We start from the raw sequence: 25,018 nt of genomic DNA, 5'->3' as shown, positions 1-25,018 counted from the left end.
CCTGCCATCTTTATATTTTCAGTGGGGTGTATTTTCATGTCTCTCACTGTTGTTTTTTCACTGTTGTTTTTTGAGACTTATTTATATAGTTTAGGTATTAGTCATTCGTCAGATATGCAGTTTGCAAATACTTTCTCCCAGTGTGTAGTTTGTCTTTTTCTTCTTTTCATAGAGTCTTTTGCAGAGTAAAGGTTTTTAACTTTGGAGAGGTTCAGTTTATCGGTTTTTTTCTTTTATGGATTATGCTTTTGGTCTGATGTCTAAACACTCTTAACTTAACCCTAGGTCCTGGAGATTACCTCCTATGTTTTTTCCCTGAAGTTTTATAGTCTTATATTTTTACGTTTAAGTCCAGAGTCCATTTTGTGTTAATTTTTGTATGAGGTATGTGATTTACCGTGAAGTTCATTTTTGTGCTTATCAATGTCCACTTGCCCTAGCACCATTTGTTTAAAAGTCAGTATGTTCTCCATGGAATTGCTTTTGCACCTTTATTAAAAATCAGTTGGGCACATTTATGTGTATCTAATCAGTGTTCTCTATTCTCTTGCATTGATCTGTGTATCTGTCCCTTTGTAAATACCATACTGCTTTGCTTACTGTAGCTATATAGTAAGCTTTCACATCAAGTTGAGTGACGTTTTCTCCCCTCAATAATTCTTTTCCAAAATTGTTTCAGCTCTTCTATGTCTTTTGCCTTTTTATATGAGTTTTAGAGTAAGGTTGTCCTTATCTCCAAAATACCTTGCTGGGATTTTGATAGGAATTGCATTGGACTCACATATCAGTTTGGGAAGGACTGACATCTTTACTATGTTGAGTCTTCTGATCCATAAACACAGTACATCACTCCAGTTATTTAGCTCTTTGGTTTCTTTCATCAGCATTTTATAATTATCAAGATACACATCTTCAGCATATTTTGTTATATTTATGTCCAGATGTTTAATTTTCTTCTGAGCAATTGTTAATGTATTTTTTTTAAAATAAATCTATTTATTTATTTATTTATTTATGGCTGAGTTGGGTCTTTGTTGCTGCGCGGGCTTTCTCCAGTTGCGGCGAGTGGGGGGTACTCTTCGTTGTGGTGCGCGGGCTTCTCATCGTGGTGGCTTCTCTTGTTGCAGAGCACGGTCTCTAGGCGTGTTGGCTTCAGTAATGTGGCTCGCAGGCTCTATAGCGCAGGCTGAGCAGTTGTGGCGCATGGGCTTATTTGCTCCACGGCATATGGGATCTTCCCGGACCAGGGCTCAAACCCATGTTCCCTGTATTGGCAGGCGGATTCTTAACCACTGTGCCACCAGGGAAGCCCAAATGTATTGTGTTTAAGTTCGACTTCTACCCATTCATTGTTAGTATGTAACAGTGTGATTTTTTTTTGGTGTTGATCTTACATGCTGTGATCTTGCAAAACTTACTTATTAATTCTCAGAGGTTTCTGTGTATATTCCAGGAGATTTTCTATGTGGAAAATCATGTCATCTTTCAATAGGGACTGTTTTATTTTTTCCTTTCCAATCTATGTGTCTTTTTTTTTTTCCTTAACATTATTCCAATGTCTAAAACTTCCAGGACTGTGTTTAATAATAGTGGTGAGAGTGAACTTCCTTGTATTGTCCTGATTTTAAGTGGGAAGCATTCAGTCTTTCACCATGAAATATATTTTAGGTCTTTTATTGGTGCTTATTACCAGATTGAGGAAGTTTCCCTCTGTTGCTAGTTTGCTGAAAATGTTAATCATGAATGAGTTCAACCAAAGAAGCAGAATTACTAGGAGATATACAAACATACACACAAAGATGTGTTACTGGTATTTGACTTTGTGTAGTTGTGGGAACTCATTAAACTGTCTCTGTAAAGTTGTTTTCTTCATGTCTTTTGCTGGCACTTGACATCCTCAGGACAGACAGTTGGGAAAGGATGATGGTAAATTGGGGATAGGAAGGACAGGCCTGAACCCATGAAAACATAAGATCTATGCCAGTTCTCACTGTCTTCAGTCTTATAGATGTAGGTGTTTTTTTAGGAGAAACTGGTACCCTTTGTCATGGACCTAAACACAAATTGGCCTAGTGTTCCAAGAACCTAAAAGAGGATCTATGGGTAGGCAGGACGGTTATAGGCCTAGTTGATCCCCATTCTAATGAGGTGAGCCAGACAAGTAACAATGTATATAAACAATATAAGCATCAATAAAAATCAGTATTGCTGTTACTTTACTTCCATCCACCAATCTTATGCAAATATGACTGGTAATTCAAATAACATGAATCATACAGGGAAAAAATTCTGGGAAACATGGTTCGTTGTGAGTTGACACATTTCAAAGCCACCACACTTAAATGCTGCTTGTTGTTCACTGTAATGCTCTTGGTAGGGATGGGAGGGGGATTCCTGTCCCTCCCTTAAGGATAGGCAGTTTATACTTCGTTCCTTTCCTGGAGGCAGTTGCCTTTGCCTGAAATCGACGTGAGGGTTTCCTGCCTCTCTTAAAGCTAGTGGACCTTTGCTGAGGCTCTTTTTAGCTAGGGCTTCCCCAGTGGCTTAAGACTTTTGCTTCCCATGAGAGAAGGGCCTGAAAAGTGACTGGAGTTTCCTTTTTAAGTCTTACCAGACAGGGACTGTCTCAGGCTTCTTGTTGTTTTCAGTGTTTCTTATGAGTACTTGGGGGAGGCTCATGAAAAAGAGCTGGTGACTGAATGTAGATTCTCTCTGTGCCTAGGATCCTAGAGATTCTAAACTGTGTCTCTAGCCCACATTTGGCCTTTAAACATTCATTTGAGTTTTTACTATTTTCTTCTTACACATTTTGATTGCAGTCACCTCTTTGTGCTGTTCATTGTCAAAGGTAAAACAGTTCTGTGTTCTTTCTCTCCTCAGAGTTTGTTACACTTTAATTATCAGTTCTCCTGGTTATCTGGCAAGATGTCTTGGAAGCCAAAGAAGAGGATTATGTCAAGGAGACAGCATTTACCTATGACAGCTAATGATGCTATGAGGTTATGAAAAATGTGCCTTGAAAGAGACCATTGAATTTACTGATACCCCACGATTTCTGAGAACAAAACCAATGAATAGGAGGGGGCAAAACAGACAGTTCAGGAAAAGGAAGACCTGACAATGAGCTAGAGATGGCAGCGTTTGTAGTTGACTAGGAAGTTTGGCCTTAAAGAGAAGTTGCTCAAAGGGGCAATAGAGTCAAGTAAAGTGAAAAGTTTGAGGCCAACTGGCCCGAGGCAGGGGAACACAATCAGATTCACAGGTTGCATCAGACCGAAGCTCTCGGACCACCCAGTTCCAGAAACAGACCTGGAGACTTTCCGGACCACCCAGTTCCAGGAACTGACCTGGGGACTTTGCACCCGGCCCAGCCTTCCCGCCTTTCGAGGGGCGGGACTAACGGTCCCCCAGGATACCCGAAAAGACCACCAAATAAGGAATACCCTGCACCTTCCCAGATTCACCACACCCCTTTCCCTTCTTCCCCTATAAAATCTTGCCCAACCCTCGCCCGGGCGCGACCTCTCTGGCCCCTTTCTCTCGGACCAGTGAAACTCGCCCGGGAGCGCTCCCTAATAAAGCTCACTTGAAGCTTTCCTCTGTTTCGCGGTGCCGTTTGTTAAGATCCGACCTTACATTTGGTGCCGAAACCCGGGAGGGGTACCAAGCCCCGCGGGTTACCGCAAGGCCGCTCCTCCCCTCCCCCAGGAGACAACCAGGGAACCTCTACTCATCTACCCGATCTGGCAGAAAACGGGGTAAGTCCCCCTCCCTTGTTCCCTCCGACCCCCAGAGTCCCTACCCACCGGACTCCCTGTCCCCGCGGCCGCGTCAGGGACTCCTCCGTCCTCTCTCTGGGCCTCGGGCAACTGTGGAGACGTCCCAGTTGCCTGACCGCTCTCCGACCCGTCGGGCCTCGGGTGATTGTGGAGACGTCCCAATCGCCTGACCGCCCTCCGACCTGCCGTGAATTGGAGACGGAGACCAGGGACGCCTCTCTCCCTCTCCATTCACTCAGGGACAGACTGGGGGTCATGGGAACCTCACAATCGAAACCAGATTCTAAGACGCCCCTGGGGTGTCTCCTAGCCAATTTTACAGCTCTCGGTTTCTCCCAAGATCTCCGTTGCCGACGGCTTATTTTCTATTCCACTGTGGCCTGGCCACAATATCCTCTAGACAATCAATCCAAATGGCCTTCTGAAGGGACTTTCGGTTTTAACATCCTCCGTCATCTAGATAATTACTGCCGCAGGACGGGCAAATGGTCCGAGGTCCCCTATGTTCAGGCCTTCTGCTATTTACGCTCCCGCCCTTCCCTATGCGTCGATTGTTCCACTTCCCAGATCCTTCTTGCCAAACAGACATCTCCTACATTCAAGCCCCTAATTTCCTTTGACGATAACCCCTCTCCAGAGCTCCTCTCCAACCTCCACCCTACCCTGAAGCGGTCCCTCCTCCTCCCGAACCCGTTCCCCTCCAACCGTTCCCCCGCGGTTTCTCCTCCCACGCCCCTTGCTTCGCCAATTAGTGCACATACACGCTCTCACGACTCCCAAGATCCACATCTCCTCTGCCCTCTGAGGGAGGTAGCAGGAGCGGAAGGATTAGTTAGAGTTCATGTTCCCTTTTCTCTCCAAGATCTCTCTCAAATAGAAAAGCGATTAGGCTCCTTTTCTGCCGACTCTTCCCGCTACATTAAAGAATTTCGCTATCTCTCTCAAGCTTACGATCTAACCTGGCACGATATCTTTGTGATCCTATCTTCTACTCTGACCCCTGACGATAGGGAAAGAATTCAAGCTGCTGCCCGAAACCATGCAGATCAGGTTCACCTTACCGACAACTCCATGCCTGTCGGAGCGACTGCCGTACCTGGCACCGATCCAGGCTGGACTTATCAGGATGGCCAAGATGGCCATCGTAAACGCGACCTCATGATCCAATGCCTCCTGGCTGGCATGCAGGCTGCCGCTCATAAGGTAGTCAAATTTGAAAAACTAAAAGAGATAACCCAAGAACCTAACGAAAATCCAGCTATCTTTCTCAATCGCCTTACAGAGGCCTTAACTCTCTACACCCGGCTGGATCCCGACACCCCGGCAGGGGCAGCGGTCCTAGCCACCCATTTTATCACCCAATCAGCCCCGGACATCCGAAAGAAATTAAAACGGGCAGAAGACGGCCCTCAAACCCCTATTTGAGATCTGGTAAAGATGGCCTTTAGAGTCTATAATGGCCATGAGGATTTGGCAGAATCCAGCCGACAGGCTCGAATGCACCAAAAGGTGGCCCTCCAAACCCAAGCTCTTGTAGCCGCCCTAAGGCCGGCCATCTCCCATGGATCACAGCATCCACGGGGTCTGCAAAAGGCAACCCCGCCGGGGGCCTGCTTCAAATGTGGAAAAGAAGGCCACTGGGCTCGCCAATGTCCCAATCCCCAACCTCCTTCTAAGCCCTGTCCCAGCTGCGGGCTAACGGGCCACTGGAAGAGTGACTGCCCTACGACTGGCCCTCCCTCAGCGTCTCCACGCGGGGGGCAGGCCTACCCAATGGCATTACCACTTGAACTGCTGGGATTGGCTGACGACTGACGGCGCCCGGACTCGAAGACCCCCATCACCCTCGCCGAGCCCAGGGTAACGCTACAGGTAGCGGGTAAGTCCATCTCATTTCTGGTGGACAAGGGGGCTATCTATTCGGTCCTGCCTACTTATTCCGGGCCAGTTTCTCCTTCCCAGATCTCGGTCATGGGTATTGATGGCAAACCATCCTTCCCACTCCAGACCGGTCCACTCCCACGCCATATCGAAGGACTCCCTTTTACTTATTCCTTCTTAGTCATACCATCCTGCCCAGTTCCCTTGCTAGGCCGAGATGTCCTTTTCCACTTAGGGGCCTCCCTCCAGCTGGTTAGACTTGACCCTGAGGTCCCCTCCTCCCAACTCCTGCTTCCTCTTCTCGGCCTGTCTCTAGAACCCTCCCCCTCCTATCTCCCTCTTCCAATCACACCGAACCCAATCAATCCCCAAGTCTGGGATACTTCTAAGCCCGTAATAATAACACACCATTCCCCCGTCCTCATCCGCCTAAAGGACCCCTCCAAATTTCCATCAAGTCCCCAATTTCCCATCTCTGAGACTCACCTTAGGGGCCTACAACCTATTATCACCAGACTCCTAAACCAGGGACTCCTTATCCCCACGGACTCTCCCTGCAACACCCCCATCCTGCCTGTCCGCAAGACCTCTGGGGATTATCGCCTGGTCCTGGACCTCCGACTAATCAATGAGGCCATAATTCCTCTCCACCCAGTAGTCTGGATCCCTAACTTTGCTCTCCTCGCTAAACCCTTATATCTAGCCGCTAAAGAAACCCCTCAAGGACCCCTCACCTCTCCTTCCGCCGTTCGACAGGCCTTTCTCACCCTCTGTAACGCGCTGATATCTTCTCCTCCCCTTTCGCTGCCCAACCCAAACCGACCGTTTCACCTTTTTGTGGATGAACGGGGCCGGAATAGCCACTGGACTCCTTGCCCAGCCTGTAGGCAAGGAGTAAGCCACCGCCCCGTGGCTTACCTCTCCAAACAGCTAGACCCAACCATTCGGGGATGGCAACCATGCCTTCGGGCCCTAGCAGCGGCAGCCGAACTGACCAAACAAAAACTGACTCTGGCCCACCCACTAACCGTGTTTTCCTCCCACCGGCTGGCCGACCTCCTAGGCCACAAGTCTCTCTCCCTCCTGGGCCCCTCCCACATCCAGGAGTTCCACCTACTGTTCATTGAAAACGCTGCTATCTCCCTCGACCTCTTCCCCCTCCTAAACCCGGCCTCCCTCTTGCCTATCTCCGATACCGGGACCTCCCCTTCCCACTCCTGCCCCCAAGTCATAGAGGCCCTCAGCCCGCCGAGAGAGGGACTCAAATGACACCCCTCTTTCAAACCCGGACTGTACCCTCTTCGTAGCATACTTGCTCCCTGTTTTCTTAGGTTCCTTCGCAGGCGCATGGAGGAAGTCTCTCGGGTGGCCACAAACCAAATGCGCCTCGGTCCTTACACCTTGCTTCCTACAGAACCCCCCACTGGTCTCCCCTAAGCCTCGGACCTCTGGTCGCCCGACTCCCCTTTCGACACCCCCATTCAGCATGAAGTAGCCAGAGATCGGAACACCGCCCCATTACACCAAAGATGTCGGGATGTAAGGCCAACTGGCCCGAGGCAGGGGAACACAATCAGATTCACAGGTTGCATCAGACCGAAGCTCTCGGACCACCCAGTTCCAGAAACTGACATGGAGACTTTCCGGACCACCCAGTTCCAGGAACTGACCTGGGGACTTTGCACCCGGCCCAGCCTTCCCGCCTTTCGAGGGGCGGGACTAACGGTCCCCCAGGATACCCGAAAAGACCACCAAATAAGGAATACCCTGCACCCTCCCAGATTCACCACACCCCTTTCCCTTCTTCCCCTATAAAATCTTGCCCAACCCTCGCCCGGGCGCGACCTCTCTGGCCCCTTTCTCTCGGACCAGTGAACCTCGCCCGGGAGCGCTCCCTAATAAAGCTCACTTGAAGCTTTCCTCTGTTTCGCGGTGCCGTTTGTTAAGATCCGACCTTACAAAAAGTTTTGTTAAAGTGCTGTCCTGTCTGTTTCTCAGTATCAGCAGCCTTATTCTTTTCTCTTAACCAGTTGAAGTTACCCCAACTCCTTAATGAAGTCTTTTTTTTTTTTTAAGGAATTTTGCCTTTTTAAAAAAAAATTTTTATTTATTTATGGCTGTGTTGGCTCTTCGTTTCTGTGCGAGGGCTTTCTCCAGTTGCGGCAAGTGGGGGCCACTCCTCATAGTGGTGCGCGGGCCTCTCACTATCGCGGCCTCTCTTGTTGCGGAGCACAGGCTCCAGATGCGCAGGCTCAGTAATTATGGCTCACGAGGCTAGTTGCTCCGCGGTATGTGGGATCTTCCCAGACCAGGGCTCGAATCCGTGTCCCCTGCATTGGCAGGCAGATTCTCAACCACTGCGCCACCAGAGAAGCCCAATGAAATCATTCTTTAAAAATCATTTTCTCTCGGGACTTCCCTGGTGGTCCAGTGGTTAGACTCTGCACTCCGGGTGCAGGGGTCACGGATTTGAGCCCTGTTCGGGGAACTAAGATCTCACATGCTACACGGTGCGGCCTAAAAACAAAAACAAACAAAAAAATCATTTTCTCTTTTCAGACAATATTAACTTAGAACAATCCCACGTGTACATAGGGAGAGAACGAATATTAAGTGTCTATAGATCAGTCACACCTATGAGTTTTGCATATGCTACTTAATTTATTCCAGACAATAAGCCTGTAAAGTTGATGGTATTATTCCCATCAAATATAAAGTTTTTACAAATGTAGAACTAAGGCCCTGAGATGTTAAGTTTTGCCCAGTGTATGTGTAGTATGTTCCAAGTTAGATTTAAGCCTAACATTTCTTGTCCCAAGCATCTCAGTCTAGTAACAGAGATAGGTACTTGAATAAATAAGTTATGAAGCTGTTTCATAAGTTACAGAGCCATTAAAAATGAGCAATATGTCTATATTTATTGCCAGTGAAAGATGTTCACCTTGTATTATTGAGTGAAAACACGTTGAAGAACAGAATCAGTATTATGAGCCTGTTCATTTATTCACTGATTCAGGAATGTATATTGAGTGCCTCCTTTGTCTTAGGCACTGTTCTAGGCACTTAGGATACTTGAGTGAACAAAAGAGTGTTTTTTTATGGAGCTTACAATCTATTAATATAGAATAGAATGTAAAAGAGACGGAATTAAATGAGGCAGCTTGGGCTGCAAGAAGGACTTGGAGAGAAAGCCTCAGTGATAGGTAAATTCATCCATAACAAATGGGTAATTGTTGGGAGACAGTTCTCCGAGTCTCTTTTGTATTTCTGCACATCTTGTGAGCAGAGGCACTGGCTGCTTTGTTCTGGACTCTCTTTTCAGAGAACAGACTTGGGAGATACAATATCTCCCTGTGGAGCAGAGGGCAGACTTATTTATTGTCCAGAATAATAAAGATAATGTTTTCCTTTGGGACAAAGGTTAGGCAGATTTGCTTGATGTAAGATTTGCGTTCCTTCAGTTCAGGGTTCCCAGCTGTGATTCAAACCCATTGCATGTGCAGTATCCCCCCAGACCCCTCTGCATTGCCCTGTGGGAATTGGGGGACAAGGGGAACCAATGTGAACCTGAAGCTCATTCTCCTTGAGGAGTAAAATCCTTTGCCTCTGACTCAGAAGTCCTGTGTCTTCTGCTAGCATCCATGAAATGGTGGCAGGTAGCTTGTTAGCTTACAAGTAGGCCAGACTCATCACAGTTCTTGATAATAGGCATGAGTTTATTTTTATTTTAATTTGAGAGGACTCAGTTATTTTTTTTTAAACTTATAGTTCTTATTTTTATCCTAGCTTTCAGCTCCTATTTCTTGGTGTAGTGCATTTAATTACCAAAAGGGTAGAGGAGGTTTATACTAGGTTGTTCTAGAAGCCCATTTTATGGAATGTGGAGCAATACAATTTTTTAAAAAATAAATTTATTTATTTATTTATTTATTTTTGGCTGTGTTGGGTCTTCGTTGCTGTGTGCAGGCTTTTCTCTAGTTGTCGTGAGCGGGGGCCACTCTTCATTGTGGTGCGTGGGCTTCTCATTGTGGTGGCTTCTCTTGTTGCGGAGCATGGGCTCTAGGCACGCGGGTTTCAGTAGTTGTGGCACGCAGACTTCAGTAGTTGTGCCTCGCGGGCTCTAGAGCGCAGGCTCAGTAGTTGTGGCGCACGGGCTTAGTTGCTCCGCGGCATGTGGGATCTTCCCGCACCGGGGCTCAAACCCGTGTCCCCTGCATTGGCAGGCGGATTCTTAACCACTGGGCCACCAGGGAAGCCCAATACAATCATTTTGATCTCCTAAGTCACATATAAAAATATCATTTAGGAGCTGTCTTGTCTCTATCGTGTCTCAGTGCATGTTTTTATGTACAAGGTCATATGGAAGAATTCTTGCTCAAATTACTCTGTCTTCTATTCTCTCATGTTGCACTACCATTTTCTCTAGTTGGAAATGGCTAGAGCCATGTTTTCAAGCCCAGATTTTAAAAATTTGGAAAAAAAATTTTAATACTTTTTTCTTAGCATTTTAATGAATTTTAATTACTGTCGTGTTGTTAATTTGAATACTTCTTTCCTTAACTCTTAATTTATAACTCAGTAGGATTGCCAAAGGAATTGGCCAAAAGGAAAAGATTTAAAAAAATTTTTTCTGTTTACTAGTTAGCATCTTTTTAAAACTGAAAATCAGATTTGAAAAGTTAATTATATAAAGTATAACCTAATTCATGAAAATACTTTGCTGAATTTCTGCAGGTTGTTTTATTCCAATAAGTTTAGGAACTATACCCCACCCGAACACACGCAAAATCTTTAACCCACGTGTTCATCCATTATCTAGCGATCTTACCAGTTACAGGCAAGGACAGAGAAAACAGTCTGGCTTCAAGAAGATCTTGCTCTTTACGTGGAATGCAAGAAAACATAATAGAGTCCCTTGTGACAGTATATAGAGAGCATAGTCAGATTTAATTTTGAAATCTCATCAGCCTGATTACTTAGCTAATTACTGTTCTTTGTCATATATATATTCGGCTTCCTTTCATTACAGCTTCTGAATAAGCATGAAGCTTTTTGGTCCATTTTTGGTAAAAATGATTCATTTCTTAAACATAATTTCTCTTTCAAAGGAGGAATTTATTATATTTTTGAAGTATTATAACTTTTCTGCTATTGATGGGTATTTAGGCTGATTTAATTTTTGTGCTCTCACATTTCGTCACTGTGAAATGAACTTTTAAGTATTTTAGCATTTCTGAAAGTGAGATGTTTAAAAATAGGTGGTATATTCTAAAACAGTTTGCCATCCTTTTTAAAATTGAAAACCTATTCCCCACCTCCAGTCTTCTCTTATCCCCTTTCTCTGCTTTATTTTTCCATATAGAGTTTTTACCAAGTCACATATTGTTTATTTTCTTTTATTAAGCTAACTAGAGTCAGGGATCTTTTTCTCTTTTATTTTACCATTGTATCTCTAGCTCCTAGAACACGACCTGGAATGGAGTAAGTACGCAATATATTTGTTGAATGAATGGACGAATGAAGGGAACATTTAAGTGTTTATTGTGGTTGCAGATACTGTGCTAAGCCCTTTCTCTCCTTGAATCACTTAATAAACACATGAGGTAGGTAGGTACTCTAATGAGGAAACTAGGGATGAGGAGGAGTTAATTTGCCCAGTGTCACTCAGCCTGTAAATGGAGGAATTAAAATTAGAGCTTGACTCTACCTCATGACAGTTCCTAGGCTCTTAACAGTGTTACACTTGTCTAAGCAATAAATTGTATGATTTATTTAGTTCTTTCTTTTTAAACAGGAAGAAGAGAATTTATCCAAAGATTAAAACTTGAAGCAACCCTGAATGTGCATGATGGCTGTGTAAGTAATAGTTAATTCTCAACTATGAAGGACTTTAATACTAAGTGTTCAGATGTTTGAGGAACTGCCCCAGTCCTCCCAAAAGAGATTGGACTAAGTATAAGAAAATGGGAGAATTAAGTTTTACATTAAAACGTAAAAGTATACTTTGAATTTAGGAAAGCATATGGGAGATTTTTTAAAGAATGATGAGTTTTCTAACATTATCAAAAGGTTTTCATCTCTTTCACTCTATTGGTACTGATTTTGTGACAGTCACTAGTGATCTTGATGTCTCCAAATCTAGTGGTCACTTCTCAGAAACTTTAGACATTGGTTGAATACATTTTCTTTTTTGAAATACTTATTCTCTTGGATTCTGCGAACACCACACTCTCTTGGTTTTCTTTCTATCTCATTGACTTGTTGCATCTTCTCTGTCTTCTTCCCTGACTCCTCCACCTCTTCACCTTCAAATGTTGGATGTACCAACATTCTATCTTGGTTCCTCCCACCCTGTTTTCTCTTCACTTTTCTAAGTGATTTTGTTTAGTCCCATGGCTGAAAAACATGACTTCCAACTTTCCACTTCTTCCCAGAACTCCAGATTTATATAAATAACTCTCTAGTTAACATTTCCAGTTGCATGTCTAATAGCACCCCAAATTTAACAAGGTCAAAACAAAACTCTTGTAAGGTTTTGTTAGGAAAACTTCAGACACTGGACTTCCCTGGTGGCACAGTGATTAAGAATCTGCCTGCCAATGCAAGGGACATGGGTTCAAGCCGTGGTCTGGGAAGATCCCACATGCCGCGGAGCAACTAACCCTGTGTGTAACAACTACTGAGCCTGTGCTCTAGACCCCGTGAGACACAACTACTGAGCTCGTGTGCCACAACTACTGAAGCCCATGTGCCTAGAGCCTGTGCTCTGCAACAGGAGAAGCCACCACAATGAGAAGCCCACGTGCAGAAACGAAGACCAAACGCAGCCAAAAATAAATGAGTGAATGAATAAATAAAAAAATCAATTAATTAATTAAAAAAAACCCTTTAATCATGCTTTTCATATACTCAGGACCTGGATTTAGCAATTAATCAAGATTTTGGCACATTTTCTTTTTCCATTTCATTTTTTTCTCTTTGCTGAAGTATTTTAAAGCAAATCTCAGATGTGAAATCATTTCACCTCTGTATATAAGCTAAAAGTAATGGACATTTTTTTATGTAATCAAAATGGCATTATATAATTTAACAAGATAGTATATTTTTTTGTATCATCTAATACACAGTCCATAATCAAATTTCCCCCATTGTTTAAAAATCTCCTTTTTTTTTAAAAAACATTCTTATTGGAGTATAATTGTTTTACAATGTTGTGTTAGTTTCTGCTGTACAAAACAGTGAATCAGCTATATGTATACATATATCCCCATATCCCCTCCCTCTTGAGCCTCCCTCCCACCCTCCCTGTTGCACCCCTCTAGGTCATCGCAAAGCATCGCGCTGATTTCCCTGTGCTATGCAGCAGCTTCCCACTAGCCATCCATTTCACATTTGGTAGCGTATATATGTCCATGCTACTCTCTCACTTCGTACCAGCTTCCCCTTCCCACTCTGTGTCCTCAAGTCTGTTCTCTACGTTTGTGTCTTTATTCCTGTCCTCCCACTAGGTTTTAGATTGCTTATATGTGTGTTAGCATATGGTATTTGTTTTTCTCTTTCTGACTTACTTCACTCTGTATGACAGGCTCTAGGTCCGTCCACCTCATTACAAATGACTCAATTTTGTTCCTTTTTATGGCTGAGTAATATTCCGTTGTATATAGGTGCCACATCTTCTTTATCCATTCATCTGTCAGTGAACATTTAGGTTGCTTCCATGTCTTGGCTATTGTAAATAGTGCTGCAGTGAACTTTGTGTTACATGCGTCTTTTTGAATTATGGTTTTCTCAGGGTATATGCCCAGTAGTGGGATTGCTGGGTCATTAGGTAGTTCTATTTTCAGTGTTTTAAGGAACCTCCATACTGTTCGCCATAGTGGCTGTATCAATTTACATTCCCACCAACAGTGCAGGAGCGTTCTCTTTTCTCCACACCCTCTCCAGCATTTATTGTTTCTAGATTTCTTGATGATGGCCATTCTGACCGGTGTGAGGTGATACCTCATTGTGGTTTTGATTTACATTTCTCTAATGATTAGTGATGTTGAACATCTTTTCATGTGTTTGTTGGCAATCTGTATGTCTACTTTGGAGAAATGTCTGTTTAGGTCTTCCGCCCATTCATGGATCAGGTTGTTTGGTCTTTTGATACTGAGATGCATAAGCTGCTTGTATGTTTTGGAGATTAATCCTTTGTCCGTTTCTTCGTTTGCAAATATTTTCTCCCATTTGGAGGTTTGTCTTTTTCTCTTGTTTATGGTTTCCTTTGCTGTGCAAAAGCTTTTAAGGTTCATTAGGTCCCATTTGTTTATTTTTGATTTTATTTCCGTTAATCTAGGAGGTGGGTCAAAAAGGATCTTGCTGTGATTTATGTCACAGAGTGTTCTGCCTATGTTTTCCTCTAAGAGTTTGATAGTGTCTGGTCTTACATTTAGGTCTTTAATCCCTTTTGAGTTTATTTTTGTGTATGGTGTTAGGAAGTGTTCTAATTTCATTCTTTTACCTGTAGCTGTCCGGTTTTCCCAGCACCACTTATTGAAGAAGCTGTCTTTTCTCCATTGTATATTCTTGCCTCCTTTGTCAAAGGTAAGGTGACCATATGTGTGTGGGTTTATCACTGGGCTTTCTATCCTATTCCATTGATTGATATACTGTTTTTGTGCCAGTACCATACTGTCTTGATTACTGTAGCTTTGTAGTATAGCCTGAAGTCAGGGAGCCTGATTCCTCCAGCTCTGTTTTCTTTCTCAAGATTGCTTTGGCTATTTGGGGTCTTTTGTGTTTCCATGCAAATTGTAAAATTTTTTGTTCTAGTTCAGTGAAGAATGCCATTGGTAGTTTGATAGGGATTGCACTGAATCTGTAGATTGCTTTGAGTAATATAGTCATTTTCACAATATTGATTCTTCTAATCCAAGAACATGGTATATCTTTCCATCTGTTTGTATGGTCTTTAATGTGTTTCATCAGTGTCTTATAGATTTCAGCGTGCAGGTCTTTTGCCTCCTTAGGTAGATTATTCCTAGGTATTTTATTCTTTTTGTTGCAGTGGTAAATGGGATTGTTTCCATAATTTCTGTTTCTGATTTTTCATTTTTAGTGTGTAGGAATGGAACAGATTTCTGTGCATTAATTTTGTATCCTGCTACTTTACCAAATTCATTGATCAGCTCTAGTAGTTTTCTGGTGTCATCTTTAGGATTTTCTATGTATAGATCATGTCATCTGCAAACAGTGACACTTTCTTCTTTTCCAATTTAGATTCCTTATATTTCTTTTTCCTCTCTGACTGCCATGGATAATACTTCCAAAACTATGTTGAATAATAGTGGTGAAAGTGGGCAACCTTGTCTTGTTCCCTGATCTTAGAGGAAATGCTTTCAGTTTTTCACCATTGAGAATGATGTTGGCTGTGAATTTGTCATATATGGCTTTTATTATGTTGAGGTAGGTTCTCTCTATGCCCACTTTCTGGAGAGTTTTTATCATAAATGGGTGTTGAATTTTGTCAAAAGCTTTTTCTGCATCTATTGAGGTGATCACATGGTTTTTATCCTTCAGTTTGTTAATATGGTGTGCCACATTGATTGTTTTGCATATAGTGAAGAATCCTTGCATTCCTGGAATGAACCCCACTTGATCATGATGTATGATCCTTTTAATGTGCTGTTGGATTCTGTTTGCTAGTATTTTGTTGAGGATTTTTGCATCTATGTTCGTCCGTGATATTGGCCTGTAATTTTCTTTTTCTGTGATATATTTGTCTGGTTTTGGTATCAGGGTGATGGTGGCCTCATAGAATGAGTTTGGGAGTGTTCCTCACTCTGCTGTATTTTGGAAGAGTTTTAGAAAGGTAGTTGTTCACTCTTCTCTAAATCTTTGTTAGAATTTGCCTGTGAAGCCATGTGGCCCTGGGCTTTTTGTTTGTTGGAAGATTTTTAATCACAGTTTCAATTTCAGTGCTTGTGAGTGGTCTGTTCATACTTTCTAGTCCTTCCTGGTTCAGTCTTGGAAGATTGTACTTTTCTAAGAATTTGTCCATTTCTTCCAGGTTGTCCATTTTATTGGCATATAGTTGCTTTTAGTAATCTCTCATGCTCCTTTGTATTTCTGCAGTCAGTTGTTACTTCTCCTTTTTCATTTCTAATTCTGTTGATTTGAGTCTTCTCCCTTTTTTCCTGATGAGTCTAATGGTTTATCAATTTTGTTTATCTTCTCAAAAAACCAGCTTTTAGTTTTATTGATCTTTGCTATTGTTTCCTTCATTTCTTTTTTATTTATTTCTGATCTGATCTTTATGATTTCTTTCCTTTTGCTAACTTCGGGGTTTTTTTTGTTCTTTCTCTGATTGCTTTAGGTGTAAGGTTAGGTTGTTTATTTGAGATTTTTCTTGTTTTTTGAGGTAGGATTGTATTCCTATAAACTTCCATCTTAGAACTGCTTTTGCTGCATCCCATAGGTTTTAGGTCATTGTGTTTTCTTTGTCATTTGTTTCTAGGTATTTATTTGATTTCTTCTGTGATCTCTTAGTTGTTTAGAAGCATATTGTTTAGCCTCCATATGTTTTTATTTTTTACCGTTTTCTTCCTGTAATTGATAGCTAGTCTCATAGTGTTGTTGTCCAAAAAGGTACTTGATTGGCAGGCAGGTTCTTAACTACTGCACCACCAGGGAAGTCCCCGGAATCTGTATTCTAGTCAACACTTTAGGTGATTTTAATCTAGGTGATCTGTAGATCATACTTTGGAAAATAGTGCTATAGCTACTAATTGAAAACATGAGACTAGAACAAGCACGTGGAAAGAAATTGCAAACTGGAAGGTCTAGGCCTTAACTCTAAGGATTCAAACATTTAAAACTTAAGCAAAGAGGGGAAAAGTGTCTATAGTCCGATCCTCCAAAATGTTATCTTTTTCCTGTTCACAGTTGTGGTATTATAATTATGCTGTAAATACACTTTTGATATCAATATATGTTATTTATTTTAAACCTTAGCACCGCTCTTGAGGTTCCCCTGATGCTCATGGTTAAAAATGGATCATAACAAAAAGAAATGGACATGTACTGCACTCCCTTATTCTGTTCTTATCCTCCTTAAGCAGCCTCTTTTAATCCGTGTTTTATTTCAGATCTTCTGGTAATTTCTTTCATTTCTGTGTGATAGTGTTATGTTGGTCTTTCTTGAAGTGTCAACTTTGGGTGTTGTCCATTGTTTTTCTGCTATGATAGAGGAGGAATTAACTAATTTATACAATTTTCTAAGATGTAGGCTTCTCAAAAATTTCATTACTGTTCTCAGTCTCTCCAGCTGTCACTTTAATTTTAAACAACACACTTAAGCATCGTTTTGTTTTTCTGTCATTCATAGACAGTATTTCTTGAATCCCTATTCTGTAAAGTATATTTAAGGCTTTCACCCTTCTTCCACCTTCCTATCTCTATTTCACACCTTTTTCAGCTATATATGCTTTTGTATTGTCAGTGTTGATTTCATTTGCCTCCTGTTCTGTAGCCATTGTTATTTTCTGAAATTTGTCAATGTATTTATTCTAAAAGTCAAAATTCAGTAAACAGTGTTAATGTCTTATACATATGTATATGTCGTAGTTTTCATGAAGCTCGTCACAATAAGGAGAGAATAGGACGAAAATTATATAATATATCATCTGTTTTATAGGTGAGCACACTCAGCTGCTCAAAACTCTCTAATGGGCTTCTGGCTTACGTATAGTAAATCCAAAGGCCTTACTGCTTCAGAGACCCTACATGATTTGGCACTTGCCTTCTTTTCCATTTCATCCCTTACTGTATTCTCCATTATACATGTTTGTTTTAGTCATACTCATCTTTTTGCTGTTTCTTTAAATGCACCTAGTACACCTCTGTCGTACGTATTTTGTTTTTTGCCTAGAACTTTCTTCCTCACATATCTTTGAAGCTTACCTCGTCATTTCATTTAGCTCTAACTGTTAACCTGTCAGAGACGCTTTTCCTGACCACCCTAATAGCTCCCCACTCCTCATCAGTATCTTTCTCTTTCTTCTGTTTTTTTCACCATAATACTGACATTATAATAACGCATTTATTTATTTGTTCATAGCCTGCATACCTGCCTCCCTCTACTCTAGCACTCTGGACACCAAATATATCTTCATAAATTTATTTTCTTCGTCTGGTGTCGAGGGGAGTGCCTACCACATATTTGGCACTTATGAAGTGTTTATCGAAGACACAAAAGCATGTGTTACATATTGGATTTTATGTGTTTCTTTAAGGAACTAAGGTCAAGTCTTTCTCCTTACTCAAAGGAGAATTTTCTAGTGTTAATTTCAGATGGATTCTTGCATCATGTATAACTGCCTTTGTGGTATTCTGAAGTTTTTACAAGCTGTGGATTCTGTATCTTTCCAGTTTTGAATTTACTTTCAGGTTTTACTGAGTATTTTCTCAAATATTTTTCTAAGGATGAGTGGAACATAAACTTTTCTTACTAGCTTAAAGATATCTTTTCTGCTTGCATACTAAAAAAATTTTTGTCCTTATTTTTATTTTGCATTTTTTAAAACGGGTGATGCCTTCTCATGGTACAAAAATAAACTACATAAAAAAATACACATTGAGGGACTTCCCTGGTGGTCCAGTGGTTAAGAATCCACCTTCTGATGCATGGGATGCAGGTTCGATCCCTGGTCGGGATCCCACATGCCATGGGGCAACTAAGCCCACGTGCCACAACTACTGAGCCCACATGCTCTAGAGCCCGTGTGCTACCAGTAGAGAGCCTGCGTGCTGCAACTACTGAGCCCACATGCCACAACTAGAGAGCCTGTGCACCACAACTACTGAGCCTGCGTGCTCTAGAGCCTGCACGCCACAGCTAGAGAGAAGCCTGTGCGCTACAATGAAAGATCCTGCATACTACAATGAAGATCTCGCATTCCACAACTAAGACCAAACACAGCCAAAATAAATACAATAAATTAACAAAAAAAAAGTATACATTGAGAAGTGTGGCTCTCACTCCTGTTCCTGTCTTCCCCATTTTTTTCTGTTCCCTAAAACACATAACCACTTGTTTTAGTTTCATGGGTATCCTTCTACTCTATTTTTCCCCCATCTTTATTGAGATATAATTTACATATATAAATGTATAAGTTTAATGTGTAAAATGTAATGATTTGATACACATATATATTGCAAAATGATTACCACAATAAGCTTAGTTAACACATTTATCACTTCACATAATTTCCATTTTGTTGTTGTGGTGGTGGTGGTGAGAACATTTAATATTTACTTTCTTAGCATCTTTCAAGTATACAGCACAGTATTGCTACCTATAAACACCATGCTGTACATTAGATTCCAGAACTTACTCACCTTATAACTGGTAGTTTATACTTTTTGAACATCTCATTTCCTCCACCTTCCAGCCTCTGGCAACCACCAGTCTACTCTCTGTTTCTATCAGTTGAGCGTGTTTAGATTCCACATATAAGTGATATCATACAGTATTTGTCACTCTTTATCTCACCCTCGGCATTCATCCACATTGTTGCAAACATCAGGATTTCCTTCAATTTTATGGCTGAAAAATATTCCATTGTGTGCATGGGTGTGTGTGTTTATCATATTTATCCATTCATCCATTGACAGACACCTAGGTTCTTTTCGTGTCTTGGTATCGTAAATACACAATGAATATGGGGTGCTGCGGATATCTCTTCAAGATAGTATTTTAATTTCCTTCAAATATATACCCAAAATTGGGATTGCTGGATTATATGGTAGTTCTAGTTTAAATTTTTTGAGGAACCTCCATAGTGTTTCCTATAGTTGCTGTATCAATTTCCCTTCCCACCAGTGGTGCACAAGGATCCCTTTTCTCCATGTCCTTACCAGCACTTCTTATCTCTTATATTTTTGATAATAGGCATTCTAATACGTCTGAGATGGTATCTCATTGTGTTCTTTTGTTGTTGTTGTTGTCCATGCTGTGCAGCTCGTGGGATTGAACCTGGGCCACAGCAGTGAAAGCACCGAGTCCTAACTACTGGACTTCCAGGGTCCTCCCTCATTTGTGGCTTTGATTTGCATTTTTCTGATGATTAGTGATGTTGAACAGTGTTTCATGTACTTTTTGGCCATTTGTATGTCTTCTTTGGAAAAATGTTTTTCAGGTCTTTGCCCATTTTTATGGTTACAAACTTTTTTTTGGTGGTACGCGGGCCTCTCACTGTTGTGGCCTCTCCTGTTGTGGAGCACGGCCTCCGGATGCGCAGGTTCAGAGGCCATGGCTCACGGGCCCAGCCGCTCTGCGACATGTGGGATCTTCCCGGACCGGGGCACGAACCCGTGTCCCCTGCATTGGCAGGCGGACTCTCAACCACTGCGCCACCAAGGAAGCCCCTTCTGCCCATTTTTTAATTGGGTTGTTTGTTTTTTTATTATTGAGCTACATGAGCTTATTATGTATTTTGGAGATTAATCCTTTGTCTGTTGATTTGTTTGCAAATATTTTCTCCCATATTGAGGGTTGAGTTTTCGTCTTGTTTACAGTTTTCCTTTGCTGTGCAAAAGCTTTTAAGTTTCATTAGGTCCCATTTATTTTTGTTTTTATTTCCATTACTCTAGGAGGTGGGTCAAAAAAGATCTTGCTGTGATTTATGTCAGAGTGTTCTTCTGACGTTTTTCTGTAAGAGTTTTATAGTGTCTGGTCTTACATTTAGGTCTTTAATCCATTTTGAGTTTATTTTTGTGTATGGTGTTAGGGAGTGTTCTAATTTCATTCTTTTCCATATAGCTGTCCAGTTTTCCCAGCACCACTTATTGAAGAGACTGTCTTTTCTCCATTGTATATCCTTGCCTCCTTTGTCGTAGATTAGTTGACCAGAGGTGTGTAGGTTTATGTCTGGGCTTTCTGTCCTGTTCCATTGATCTATATTTCTGTTTTTGTTCCAGTGCCCTATTGTCTTAATTACTGTAGCTTTGTAGTATAGTATGAGGTGAGGGAGTATGATTCCTACAGTTCTGTTTTTTTCCCTCAAGATTGCTTTGGATATTCAGGGTCTTTTGTGTCTCCATACAACTTTTAAGATTTTTTGTTCTAGTTTGTAAAAAGTGCCATTGGTAGTTTGATAGGGATTGCATTGAATCTGTAGATTGCTTTGAGTAATATAGTCATTTTCACAATATTGATTCTTCCAATGCAAGAACATGGTATGTCTCTCCATCTGTTTGTGTCATCTCTGATTTCTTTCATCAGTATCTGATAGTTTTCTGAGTACAGGACTTTTACCTCCTTAGGTAGGTTTATTCCTAGGTATTTTATTCTTTTTGTGGCAGTGGTGAATGGGAGTGTTTCCTTAATTTCTCTTTCATATTTTTCATCATTAGTGTCTAGGAATGCAAGAGACTTCTGTGCATTAATTTTGTATCCTGAAACTTTACCAAATTCATTGATTAGCTCTAGTAGTTTTCTGGTGGCATATTTAGGATTATCTATGTATAGTATCATCTCATCTGCAAACACTGACAGTGTTACTACTTCTTTTACAGTTTGCATTCCTTTTATTTCTTTTTCTTCTCTTACTGCCATGGCTAGGACTTTCAAAACTATGTTGAATAATACTGGCGAGAGTGAACATCCTTGTTTTCTTCCTGATCTTAGAGGAAATGCTTTCAATCTTTCACCGTTGAGAATGATGTTGGCTGTGGGTTTGTCATATATGGCCTTTATTATGTTGAGGTAGGTTCCCTCTATGCCCACTTTCTGGAGAGTTTTTATCATAAATGGGTGTTGAATTTTGTCAAAAGCTTTTTCTGCATCTATTGAGATGATCTTATGGTTTTTATTCTTCAGTTTGTTAATATGGTGTATCACATTGTTTGATTTGCATATATCAAAGAATCCTTGCATCCCTGGGATAAATTCCACTTGATCATGATGTATGATCCTTTCAGTGTGTTGTTTGATTCTGTTTCCTAGTATTTTGTTGAGGATTTTTGCATCTGTGTTCATCAGTGATATTAGTCTGTAATTTTTTTTGTAGTATCTTTGTCTTGTTTTGGTATCAGGGTGATGGTGGCCTCGTAGCATGAGTTTGGGAGTGTTCCTTCTTCTGCAGTTTTTTTGGAAGAATTGAGAAGGATGAGTGTTAGTTCTTCTCTGAATGTTTGAGAGAATTCACCTGTGAAAGGGTCTGGTCCTGGACTTCTGTGTGTTTGAAGATTTTTCATCACAGTTTCAGTTTCAGTGCTTGTGATTGATCAGTTCGTACTTTCTATTTCTTCCTGGTTCAGTCTTGGAAGGTTATACCTTTCTAAGAATTCATCTGTTTCTTCCAGGTTGTCCATTTTATTGGCATAGATTGCTTATAGTAGTCTCTTAAGATGCTTTGTATTTCTGTGGTGTCTGTTGTAACTTCTCCTTTTTCATTTCTAATTTTATTGATTTGAGTCTGGCTAAAAGTTTATCAATTTTGTTTATCTTCTCAAAGAACCAGCTTTTAGGTTTATTGATCCTTGCTTTTGTTTTCTTTGTTTCTATTTCATTTATTTCTGCTCCGATCTTTATGATTTCTTTCCTTCTACTAACTTTGGGTTTTCTTTGTTCTTCTTTCTCTGGTTCTTTTAAGTGTAAGGTTAGATTGTTTCTTTGAGATTTTTCTTGTTTCTTGAGGTAGGGTTGTATTGCTATAAAGTTCCCTCTTAGAACTGGGTTTGCTGCATCCCATAGGTTTTGGATCATCGTGTTTTTGTTGTCATTTGTCTCTAGGTATTTTTTATTTTCCTCTTTGATTTCTTCAGTGATCTCTTGGTTATTTAGTAACATTGTTTAGCCTCCATATGATTGTGTTTTTTACGTTATTTTCCCCGTAATTTATTTCTAATCTCATAGTGTTGTGGTTTGAAAAGATGCTTGATATGATTTCAGTTTTCTTAAATTTACCGAGACTTGATTTGTAACCCAAGATGTGATCTATCCTGGAGAATGTTCCACGTGCACTTGCAAAGAAAGTGTAATCTCCTTTTTTTGGATGGAATGTCCTATAAATATCAATTAAGTCTGTCTGGTCTAATGTGTCATTTAAAGCTTGTGTTTCCTTATTTATTGTCATTTTGGATGACTTGTCCAATAGGAAAGTGGAGTGTTGAAGTCCCCTACCTACTATTATTGTGTTACTGTCAATTTCCCCTTTTATAGCTGTTAGCGTTTGACTTACATATTGAGGTGCTCCTATGTTGGGTGCATAAATATTTACAATTGTTATATCTTGTTCTTGGATTGATCCCTTGATCATTATGTAGTGTCCTTCCTTGTCTCTTTTAGTAGTCTTTATTTTAAAGTCTATTTTTTCTTTTATGAGTATTGCTACTCCAGCTTTCTTTTGATTTCCATTTGGATGGAATATCTTTTTCCATCCTCTTACTTTCAGTCTGTGTGTATCCCTAGGTATGAAGTGGGTCTCTTGTACACAGTATATATATGGGCCTTGTGTTTTTATCCATTCAGTGAGCCTGTCTTCTGGTTGGAGCATTTAATCCATTCACATTTAAGGTAATTATACATATGTATGTTCCTGTTACCATTTTCTTAATTGTTTTGGGTTTGTTTTTGTAGGTCCTTTTCTTCTCTTGTGTTTCCCACTTAGAGAATTCTTTTAGCATTTGTTGTAGAGATGCTTTGGTGGTGCTGAATTCTCTGAGGTTTTGCTTGTTTGTAAAGCTTTTGATTTCTCTTTTGAATCAGAATGAGATCCTTGCTGGGTAGAGTAATCTTGGTTTTTGGTTCTTCCCTTTCATCACTTTAAATATATCGTGCCAGTCCCTTCTGGCTTGTGGTGTTTCTGCTGAGAAATCAGCTGTAAATCTTATGGGAGTTGTATGTTGTCATTTTTCCCTTGTTGCTTTTAATAATTTTTTTTCTTAAATTTTTGTCTGTTTGATTACTGTGTGTCTTGACGTCTTTCTGCTTGGGTTTATCTTGCCTCGGACTCTGCACTTCCTGGACTTGAGTGGATATTTCCTTTCTAATGTTAGGGAAGTTTTCGACTATAAACTCTTGAAATATTTTCTCGGGTCCTTTCTCTCTCTCTTCTCTTTCTGGGACTGCTATGTTGGGAATGTTGGTGTGTTTAATGTTGTCCCAGGGTCTCTTAGTCTGTCTTCATTTCTTTTTATTCTGTTTTCTTTATTCTCTTTTGTGGCAGTAAATTCTACCATTCTGTCTTCCAGGTCACTTATCCGTTCTTCTGCCTCAGTTATTCTACTATTGATTCCTTCTAGTGTAGTTTTCATTTCAGTTATTGTATTGTTCAGCTCTGTTTGTCTGTTCTTTAATTCTTCTAGGTGTTCTTCTTTAATTCTTCTAGGTCTTTGTTAAACATTTCTTGCATCTTCTTGATATTTGACTCCATTATTTTTCTGAGGTCCTGGATCATTTTTACTATCATTATTCTGAATTCTTTTTCTGAAAGGTTGCCTATCTCTACTTCATTTAGTTGTTTTTCTGGGGTTTTATCTTGTTCCTTTATGTGGTACATAGTCCTGTCACTTTTCATTTTGTCTATCTTACTGTGAATGTGGTTTTCATTCCACAGGCTGCAAAATTGTAGTTCTTCTTGCTTTTGCTCTCTGCCCTCTGGTGGATCAGGATATCGAAGAGGTTTGTGCAAGCTTCCTGCTGGGAGGGCCTTGTGGTTGGAAGAGCTTGGTGTATCTCTGGTGGGCAAAGCTCAGTAAAACTTTAATCCACTTTTCTGCTGATGGGTGGGGCTCTGTTCCCTCCCTGTCGGTTGTTTGGCCTGAGGCGTCCCAGCACTTGAGCCTACCCAACTCTTTGGTGGGGCTAATTGTGGATTCTGGGAGGGCTCATGCCAGGGAGTACTTCCCAGAATTTCTGCTGCCAGTGTCCTTGTCCCTGTTGTAAGCGACAGCCACCCCCCTCCTATGCATAGGTCCTCCAACTCCAGCAGGTAGGTCTGGTTCAGTCTCCTATGGGGTCACTGCTCTTTCTGCCTGGGTACTGATGCGCACACTATTTTGTCTGTGCCCTCCAGGAGTGGAATCTCTGTTTTACCCAGTTCTGTCGAAGTCCTGCAATCAAATCCCGCTAGCTTTTAAAGTCTGATTCCCTGGGAATTCCTCCTCCCATTGCCAGACCCCCAATTTGGGAAGCCTGATGTGGGGCTCAGAACCTTCACTCCAGTGGGTGGACTTCTGAGGTATACTTGTTCTTTTGTTTGTGAATCACCCACCCAGCGGTTATGGGATTTGACTTTATTGTGATTGCGCCCCTCCTACCATCTCATTGGGGGTTCTCCTTTTTCTTTGGGTGTTGGGTATCTTTTGATGAT

At 41.1% G+C, this 25,018-nt stretch overlaps 1 protein-coding gene across 7 annotated transcripts in view; it reads left to right on the top strand.

Annotated features, from left to right (window-relative positions):
* DCAF6 (DDB1 and CUL4 associated factor 6) overlaps positions 1–25,018 on the top strand; it is a 172,070-nt gene that overhangs the window by 14,344 nt on the left and 132,708 nt on the right. For all 7 annotated transcript variants that reach the window (XR_003794316.1, XM_029227509.1, XM_029227507.1 and 4 more), the window contains exon 2: positions 11,455–11,516. Coding sequence is in view for 6 of the 7 variants with exons in the window: in XM_029227509.1 (XP_029083342.1) it covers positions 11,455–11,516 (62 nt within the window). In the remaining variant the exon portion in view is untranslated. The remainder of the gene's footprint in view (positions 1–11,454; positions 11,517–25,018) is intronic.

This window comes from Monodon monoceros, unplaced genomic scaffold (assembly GCF_005190385.1).
Source record: "Monodon monoceros isolate NGI ecotype Baffin Bay Population unplaced genomic scaffold, NGI_Narwhal_1 Super_Scaffold_18, whole genome shotgun sequence".
NCBI lineage: Eukaryota > Metazoa > Chordata > Mammalia > Artiodactyla > Monodontidae > Monodon > Monodon monoceros.
This window is presented reverse-complemented; position numbering and strand designations above follow the sequence as displayed.